This window comes from Rissa tridactyla, unplaced genomic scaffold (assembly GCF_028500815.1).
Source record: "Rissa tridactyla isolate bRisTri1 unplaced genomic scaffold, bRisTri1.patW.cur.20221130 scaffold_37, whole genome shotgun sequence".
NCBI lineage: Eukaryota > Metazoa > Chordata > Aves > Charadriiformes > Laridae > Rissa > Rissa tridactyla.
In genome coordinates this window covers 822,598-831,978 of record NW_026529584.1, presented here as the reverse complement: position 1 = coordinate 831,978, position 9,381 = coordinate 822,598, and the positions used below count along the sequence as shown (strand labels likewise).

Sequence of the window (9,381 nt, the reverse complement as noted above, 5' to 3'; positions counted from 1 at the left end):
GAGGAGTGAGCTGGCTCTGCTCATGTCACTGCAGTTTGAGGACAACCAGGAGTTTCCTTGAGGTTTTCCTGCAGGAATATGCAGAGCAGCTCCTCTGCGTTACAAGTGGATTACAGATGAGGTAACTAGTGAATGGCAGAAGCTGTAACCCCTTTCCCCAATCCCCGCTGCTGTGGAGCAGGGATGACTCCTTGGGAGCCCACAAGCAGAGCTCTGCTCCTCACGGCACACTTGGCCAGCAACAATGAGAGCTCCAACAAGGGCAATGCAGAAAGCTCCTGGAAAAAAGGACGCAGGCACAGTGTGTTTCCGCAGCTTGGGTTTGGAAGGGCAGGCAATGGGAAGAGATTTGCTCAGAGCTGTCCTGACTTGTGAGTGGGCTTTCCTCCTTTGGCAGTACCTCGGGAACAAAGGGATGCGATGTCCAACGGCAGCTCCATCACCCACTTCCTCCTCCTGGCATTCGCAGACACGCGGGAGCTGCAGCTCTTGCACTTCTGGCTCTTCCTGGGCATCTACCTGGCTGCCCTCCTGGGCAATGGCCTCATCATCACTGCCGTAGCCTGTGACCACCGCCTCCACACCCCCATGTACTTCTTCCTCCTCAACCTCGCCCTCCTCGACCTGGGCTGCATCTCCACCACTCTGCCCAAAGCCATCGCCAATTCCCTCTGGGACACCAGGGCCATCTCCTACTCAGGATGTTCTGCCCAGGTCTTTCTGTTTCTACTTTTGATAACATCAGAATATTGTGTTCTCACCGTCATGGCCTACGACCGGTATGTTGCCATCTGCAAACCCCTGCACTATGGGTCCCTCCTGGGCAGCAGAGCTTGTGTCCACATGGCAGCAGCTGCCTGGGGCAGTGGCTTTCTCCATGCTCTGCTGCACACTGCCAATACATTTTCAATACCTCTCTGCAAAGGCAATGCTGTGGACCAATTCTTCTGTGAAATCCCCCAGATTCTCAAGCTCTCCTGCTCACAATCAGACTACCTCAGGGAAGTTGGGCTTATGGTGTTTGGTTCCTTTTTTTCTTTTGCATGTTTTGTTTTCATCGTGGTGTCCTATGTGCAGATCTTCAGGGCTGTGCTGAGGATGCCCTCTGGGCAGGGACGGCATAAAGCATTTTCGACATGCCTCCCTCACCTGTCCGTGGTCTCTCTCTTTATCAGTTTTGGCATGTTTGCCTATCTGAAGCCCCCCTCTGTCTCTTCTCCAGTTCTAGACCTAGTGGTGTCAGTTTTGTACTCGGTGGTTCCTCCAGCAGTGAACCCCCTCATCTACAGCATGAGGAACCAGGAGCTCAGGGATGCCCTTAGGAAACTATTGCAATATACTGTATTTCAGCAACGATGAGGTAACTGTCTTTCTCCTATGACTCCCAGCATATTCACTGAAAACAGCAGGACGACCTTTTGTTCATAACCTTCCTTCCTTCCTTCCTTCCTTCCTTCCTTCCTTCCTTCCTTCCTTCCTTCCTTCCTTCCTTCCTTCCTTTCTTTCTTTCTCTCATTATTCCTTCCTTCCTTGCTGCCTTCCTTCCTTGCTGCCTGCCTGCCTTCCTTCCTTCCTTCCATTTCTTCCTTCTTTCCTTTCATTCCTTCGTTCCATTGTTCCTTCATTCCTTTGTTCATTCGTTCCTTTGTTCATTCGTTCGTTGGTTCCTTCCTTCATTTCTTGCTTCCTTCCTTGTTTTGTTCCTTATTCCTGCCTTGCTTTCCTTCCTTGCTCTCATTCCTTGCTTTCCTTCCTCTCTTTCTCTGTTTCTCTTTTTTCTCTCGTGCTCTTTTTTTAGTCTTCCAATAATATTTTTCCTAATCTCACTTCTTAAGCATTCAGGTGTTGTTTCTTGCCCAATGACCTGATGTACATGAGAAGCCAGACTCCCTCCATACTTGAAACAAAATAAAGGCAGCAGCAGAAAATCAAGCCGTGAATGAATGCTTTATTTTGCTTTGCTTACACACGCAGCTTTGGCTTTACCTGGGCTGAGCTGGGAAGTGCTCGGGAGAGGAAAACACCAGTGCAGAGCTCAGCTGTGTGAGTGTGAAGGTTGGGTGCACACAGCAGTGTTCTCACACAGCCAGGCCTTCTGGAGAGACAGGAAGGACCAGCAGAGCAGGACCTGCTCTGTGCCACGGTCCCTGGACACCCCGGGGAACCTGCCCCAGGGTAATCGTCACCAACCAGCCCCTCACAGCTGCAGCAGCAGCCACTCACCTCAGCTCAGAGAGCTGCTCTGTCCCTCCATGGAGGGACACAAAATGACTGCATCAGAAGTTTGTTCTTGCATCACAGACTTAGGAATACACATTTCATGTGTGTGATGAGATGAATTTGAGGGAGCACAAGTGCCAGCAGCTACTCCTAGGAGTGTCCTGTTGTGGGAAACTCAGTTTCCCGAGATCACTTCAGGTTTGGAGTAACATCCGCTGGGTAACCACCACTGCCATGTGCTCCCTTGGGTGTAGGTCATAGAGACATCGAATCATAGAATCACAGCATGGTTCGGGGCTGCCAGCGCACATTGCCAGTTCATGTTCAGTTACTCCAGCCCCAGCATCCTCACGCCCTTCTCTGCAGGGCTGCCCTCAATCCCTTCGTCAACACACTCCATGAGTCTCCTGCACTGATTACAGCTTCATGGGATGCTCTTCCAGCAGCTGCCAGGGTGACTGGAGTCCCCCAGTAGATCTCAGCCTCTGAGTGTGGTGCTTCCTGGAGGTGAAGTAAGAACGCTTCGTCAAAAGGCTCCTCTTGCTCGGGTGGCCTGTAGCAAACCCCAGCCGTGAGGATTCCAGCTGCACAAGGGTGCTCAGCTCCTCCTCTTTGTTCCCCAGGCTGCGTGCGTTGGTACAGAGGCACTTCAGCTGGGCCACCGACCATGACAACTTCTTTAGAGGAACACACCCCAAATCCTATGAAGCATTTCACAGCCGTTTCCCTGTGGGTTCCGAACACACCAGCAGCCCCTGGCCCTTCTCTCTTCCTAAAACCTCCATCCCTTTCCCGGTCAATCCAGTCTGACATGCAACTGGCCTCTTTTACACCATGTTCTGCCTCCCCCCTCTTGGTTCCTCCCTGCTCCCCCTTCCGCTGCATGTCCCTCAGGGCTTTGCACAGCTCTATTCATTCCCGCATCCCTCCCAGACCAGGCTCCCTCTGACTCACAACGTTCTCATTTCAAACGGCCACTGGATCTTCCTGGAGGTGCCACCTGGACTTTCTTGATGGCCCACCAATTCCTGGGACTGGCAAAAGTTCTTTCTTGCCATGGACTCCATGGTTCTTTTCTCAAGTTTGTGGCTCAGTGCACTCTGCTTCTGCTTTCCCCTTTTTTCTCCCCGTTTCCCCATTAACAAGGTCCCCGCGCAGATGACCTTGCTGGAATAAACACTCCCCCTCTCACACGCCTCCATCCCTCAGCGTGACTGACCACCTTTGGTTCCCATCGCTGCCTCCCTGAGCCTTTGCCTCAGGTTTGGGGCCCTGCACCTTATTCTTGATGGCCACTCGGCCTGACAGCTGCCCCGCCCACCAGCTTCCGGCAGAAGTCCCGCCCCCTCTCCTCTACCGGGCCTCTGCTCTCTTCTGATTGGCTGCCAGCACCGGCCACCCCGGCTGGGTAGACCCGGAAGTGCATCAGATCCGGAAGGCCCTTCCCCTGCATGCACGGGGGCCACCATTGTGGTTTGTCCATCATTTTAAATTGAATAAATCCTTCTTCAGTAAGATTTAGTGTAGTGAAGAATTACAGTTTAAATGTGAACGGAAGCAGAAGGAAAAGGCCGGGTGGGGGCCCCCCACTTTACCAGGCTGCAGAACAAGCCCTGACAGGGTGGGCTGGGGGGAATTCAAGAGGGCGGAGGGGTGCCCGAAAGGTGGTGGGGCACGGACACGCTGGAACATGCCCAGGGGCTACGGCCCCCTTCTAGGAGGGGTGAGCAAGTGACGGAGAGGGGGGTCAGTACTGGCTTGGGTCCCCCCAAAAGACGAGCACGCAGCAAATAGGTTGGTATGTGCTTGTGAGGAGCTGCTGCCTGAGTAGCCAACAGGCCAAGAGGAGGCTTCTGGTCTGTGCAGGAGCTTGTGAGGAGTCGTATCTCAGAGGTGAGCAGACAGCAAGCAGGGGGAGATGTGGGGGTCAGGTCTCTGGTGCCTGAGTAGCTGATAGAGCAGGAGCAAGGCCAGGGCTCCTGTAGGGGCTGGTGAGGTCACTGGTGCTGGTGTAGCTGATAGGAGACACGTGGCTCGGGCTTGTCCTTGTGATGTCACTCTTGGCTGAGCAGCTGATAAGGCAGGCCCAGGTGCACAGCTCGTGTAGGTGCCTGTGAGGTCACTGCCTCACGAGAGGCCAGGAGCTGTCACCTGGCTTGTGGATGTCTCTGCGATGTCACTGGTGCCTGAGGAGCCCAGGAGAAACATGTCTTGTGCTGGGTGTTTTGAGGTCCCAGGTACCTGAGAAGCTGGTAGGCAAGGACTAAGCCCCCATCTTGTGTAGGTGTTTGCAAGGTCACCTGTGACCGCTGAGCTGATAGGCCAGGAAGAGGCCCATGGGTTGTGTAGGAGCTGGTGAAGTCACTGCTGCCCGCGTACCTGGTAGGGCAGGAGCAGGAACATGGTCTGTGATTTCCCCACTGCCTGTGTAGCTTTTAGGAAGGAGCCGGTGTACGGTTTGTGTGGGTGCTTCTGATGTCATTAAAATGGACCTTTCCTTGACAGAACATATCAGAGGTTGACTCAGCATCAGAGCCATCTGACTTTAACTTCTCAAGTGGTTTGTTCACTCTCCTCACAGTAACTTAGGTTCATGGGAGTCAGCACCAAATACATCACATGGTCGTTAAAATGCAAAAAGCTCTGATGAGCCATGCCTTTCCCCATAAGATTCTTCAAGTCTTCATGCCTTGTACAGCCAGTTGGAGAGGTTTCAGGACTTTAAAGAGGGAGATTTCAATGAATATCCAAAGGGAAAGGACTTTTTGAGATTTTTGGTTTGTTTTTGCGTTCTTTTTTGCCAGCTGACAGAATAAGTGTTGCCAACATTCTTCAGCTGATATTCATCCAGGGTGCCTCCTAAGGAGCTCTGGACATGTAGGAAAAGCTGTCTCCTTGATGGCAAACACCGTATAGACAGTTCCTCCTCACCGCCCCAACCCCGCCATTTCTCTCCGTGGCCACCTGGCCATGATTTTAACATCACAATGTTAAAATCTAACCTTTTCCCACGGAAATCTGTAGTTGAATGTTACAGCTCCTGGGCACCACTTCCCACCTGCTTTTCTTAGAGAACGGGCTGCACACAGGCACGGAAGTGTTTTTCTTAATTATGCTCAAACAAAAGTACAAAGTGATGCAGCCTGATAAAAAATATAACACAGTGCTCCAGAGAATGCTAATTTCTTGTCCTGAGGTTAATACACTTCCTGAAAATGCCCTTTTTGGCATCATGGGAAAACATCTTCATTTTATGAAACGTATTCAATCATCTCGGCTGGTGAAAATGTGCTCTTATTTTTTTAAATGTGGAAAACAATTCCTCAGCTTCTCAGGCAGACCTCAGTTGCTCAACGCCCCAGTTACCTGATGCATTTGCCTGGGACTGGCAGCCAGCACATGAGAGCTGAGGGACACCAGAGCCCCCAGCAGCTGCACAGGGAGGCTGGGCAGAGGGTCTCACGGCCTCTGCACTGGCAAGAGGCACCTGGGTCCCTACAGCTGAGGACATTTGTGTCCCGTTAAATGCATCCCATCTGACCATCTGAAAATCACTTTCCCTTCCAAATGGAGACAGCACACCAAATCGCCCCTCTAAGTCTGCAACATTAAAACATAACTAAACCAAAGAAGGGTGATGAGAACAGAGGACTGTAATTCCAGAAGGGTAAGTTCTTTTCTCTCCTTTAGAACTTCTTCTTAGTTTCTTTTTTGTTTTGTTTTGTTGACATTTTCTAAACATTTCCCTTATAATCAGACCCAGCCCGTTACAAGACACCCGTCTGTCCCACACGGAGCCCATTGCATCCCAAAACACTCCCTGCCCAGAACTGGCCAGGTTACTCCTGACTGTTTGCAAGGAGCGAGTCGCACGCTCAAGAGCTCTCGCCTGATGGAGGGAAGCAGGGGCCCAGCTTCAGTGAAATGCTCAGAATAGCCAAATCTCATCACACCTGTGTTACAGGCACTTCTCAAAGGAGTTTTTAGACCATCCAGACACAGTTCCTTTCCATTGTCTGCAGGAAGTTCTGTCTGTGTGTGAGAGAGACAGGTACGGTTGTTCAGCAAAAACCATTTCCTACTATCCACTTGGATTCTGAGGAACTGCTCTATTTTTATTCACATAGTTTATCTCTCTTCTCCTGTGTCTCTGTCCCTTCTTCTCCGTCTGCTTTTCCTGCCTTTCCAGCGCTCTCATCGGAATGATTCATTGGCTGGCTGAGTTGCTTAGGGAAGGAGAGATCTGTGGGTGTCATCTAGCCCAAGCCCTGTGCTCAGTGCGGAGGCAACTCGATGAGGTTTCTCAGGCAGGCCCCTCAATTTGACATTGTCCAACAGTGTGCTGAGTCCCCTTGTCCAGACTATGAATCAAGTGGTTAAACTGTGCAGGCCAGGTGTTGGTAACAGAGGGACGTCACAAGGAACCAGCATTTTTGGCCTGATTGTCATAGCCAGCTTTCCACCCCCGCTATGGTCCATTTCTCCAGCGCAGGTCTCACCGGTTTGCCTGTAAGGAGACGAGGGGTGACTGTGTCAACGGCCTTGCTAAAGCACAAGTACATAAAATTCCCTGCTTCCTACTTGTGGATGTGGCCATTTATCTTGTTGTGGATGGCAATCAGGCTGGCCGGGCAGCTTGCTCAATGCATGCTGGCTCCTTCAAATCTTGCCCTTTGTATGCTTGGGACTGGCGTGCAGGAAGATTTGTTCCATCGCCTCCCCAGGGGCTGAGGTGAGGCTCACCAGCCTGTACTTTCCCAGGCTGTCCTTCCTGCCCTTCTTGAAAATGGCTGCCCTGTCTGCCTCCCCGGTCGTCAGAACCGTCCCTCATCACCCTGACATTTCAAAGGCCGTAAGAGCAGCTTTACAATGACACCAGGCAGCTCACCCAGCACCCTTGGGTGCATCCCGTTAATCCCCACTTCCCCTGTGCCAGCCCTGCCCCGCTGCCCCACATGCAGCCCCACAGCCCCTCTCTGCCAACACCACAAAGGGCAGGGTGCATCCAGGGCTGGGAAACATCTCTCCAGCATGGTCCCTACAGCAGGCCCTTGTCCCACCACGGTCCTCCTGCTTTGGCAGGGCCCCTGAAGCACCCAGCCCCTGCCCAGCCCCAGCCACGTTCCACGCAGAGCTCTCAGACAGCCCTGCTCTGGGGTCTGCTGGGGTCTGGATCGGGACAGAGGCCAGAACTGACAGGCCCAGCAGGAGGAAGGAGATGGCTACAGAGCACAACTCATCCATAAGCTGGGGATAGCAGCCAGAGCTGGAAATTGTTGGTGTGAGAGGCTGGGGGGGGTACAAATGCCCTGGGACACCTTCCCAGTCTGTTCCTGTGAGCAAGGGCATGGACCAGCCTGCTCTCTCCTGTCCCTGGGACATCTTCCCAGTCTGTCCCTGTGAGCAAGGGCACGGACCAGCCTGCTCTCTCCTGTGCCCGTGTGTCTCAGCTCCCTTCCCAAGAGCTGGCTCTGCACAACAAACCCACTGGCGTGAGTCCTCACCCTGCACATTCACACAGCATTGCTGAACATCAGTGTATTCCTCTCCCGGGAACTTTCTAGCCCAGTCCAAACCCTCCCAGATCTCCACACCTCCTTTGCCTTCTCCCTGGTGCAGATGAGAAGAACAGCCCAGTCTGAGCTGGCCCTACAGCAGTGCCCACTACATGGTGCTGCAGAGCTCTGGGCATTCATATCACGCTCCCAGCCCCTCCGAGGAGCACAGGAACTTCCTGGGTGCAGAGAAGGGGTATCAGCCTCCCCACTGGCCCCAGGGTTGGAGGCTGCACATTGCCTGTACTGAGCCTATACTTTGATCCCGTATCTACCTACTGTACCATCTGTCCTAAAGCTCAAATCGTAATTACCTTTGCAAGAGGATGGCCGTTGAGGAGCAGTGGGCAGTAAACCATCACTGGCTGGAAAAAAGTAGCCGAGCAAGTGGCAAAGGAAGGAGCCGAGTTATCCCGAAGGCCAGCTCAGCCCAACAAAGCTCAGGGAGCTTTGGTCCTCCCTCTCTCCCTCGCAAAGCTAGAAGTGGCGCTTTCACCATCAAGCTCCTGTGGGATAGAAGGCAAACTTTTCAGGCAGCAGCTGTGTCCTGCCGCGTAGGCTCTGAACTAGCCCTGCTGAAAAAGCTGACCAGCACATTGGGCTACAAAGAAGAAGCTCCTCGGTAAAGATGGCTTCTGAGACACGCGCAAGAGAACTTGACCAGCAGTGAGCTCACCTATGCAAGTGGGTCTATTTTTACAAGAAAGCAGACGGAAATGAGCTGAAAGCCGCCAAGGTGCAACGAAAGACTGCAAACTCAGCTACTAAATATGAATTAAGCGTGCTTGCAAAGCGGGTCACGTCAACAACTCCTCCAAAGTGAATGGTAACAGGCGACCTCATGGCCAAGGCCAATAGGTTTCCTAGACTGTGACAATGCATATGTGAATCGCCTTAGGGTGGCACATAAGGGAGCAAGAATTGTAACACGGGGTCCTTCTCGGGCTCCCAGCCGAGAGGCGCCTTTACGGCTGGCAATAAGAAGGGGGTTTAGCTAATGTGTACGTCTGCTGCCTTCTTCCCTGTACCCACGCAGGAACTAAAGAGAAGAAAAGTGCAAGCGTTTTACCATTTCTGTAGAAGTTCAGGTCAACATTTAAACAGCCAAAGCTCTGAAGAGGTACGCTGACCCTTACTTAGGCACTTCTTTTGTCTCCCTTTGAGAGATAACTAAGCACATTCCCTCCTAGCCACAGTCTAGCATCCAGAAGCATGCAGAACACGCAGACAAACCTCCACCATTTTTTCAGGGATGTTTCAAGTCATGCGATACTTAGTGCAGGAGTTCACCAAACGTCACTAAACTCGGAGACTTTGACCCAGCCAGCCATGGCCACGGGGCTTCAGCTCACCATTTGTGTGTCAGAGCCATCAGACGGACGACCCCGTCCTCCTTGAGACACCCCTTGGGGCAGCCGTACCCAGTGCCGGGTGGCTGGATATGGCCTTTGCTCCATGGGGAGGCGCTTCCTGGGAGCAGGATCTCTCACTGGGGCACTGGGAAGCCCTCCTGAGGCCTGCATGCCTGAGGGACGGCTCTGCACTGCTCCATCGCTCACCAAAACCAGGGGCGGAGGAAGGCTGCCCTGGTGGCCTCCAAAAGAAT

General features: G+C 52.7%; 1 protein-coding gene across 1 annotated transcript; it reads left to right on the top strand.

Moving 5' to 3' along the window:
• The first annotated feature begins 405 nt into the window (after positions 1-405).
• On the top strand, positions 406-1,359 carry LOC128903484 (olfactory receptor 14J1-like). The gene has a single exon (XM_054187497.1). The coding sequence runs from the start codon at positions 421-423 to the stop codon at positions 1,357-1,359; it is 939 nt and encodes a 312-aa protein (XP_054043472.1). The 5' UTR covers positions 406-420.
• Positions 1,360-9,381: the final 8,022 nt, after the last annotated feature.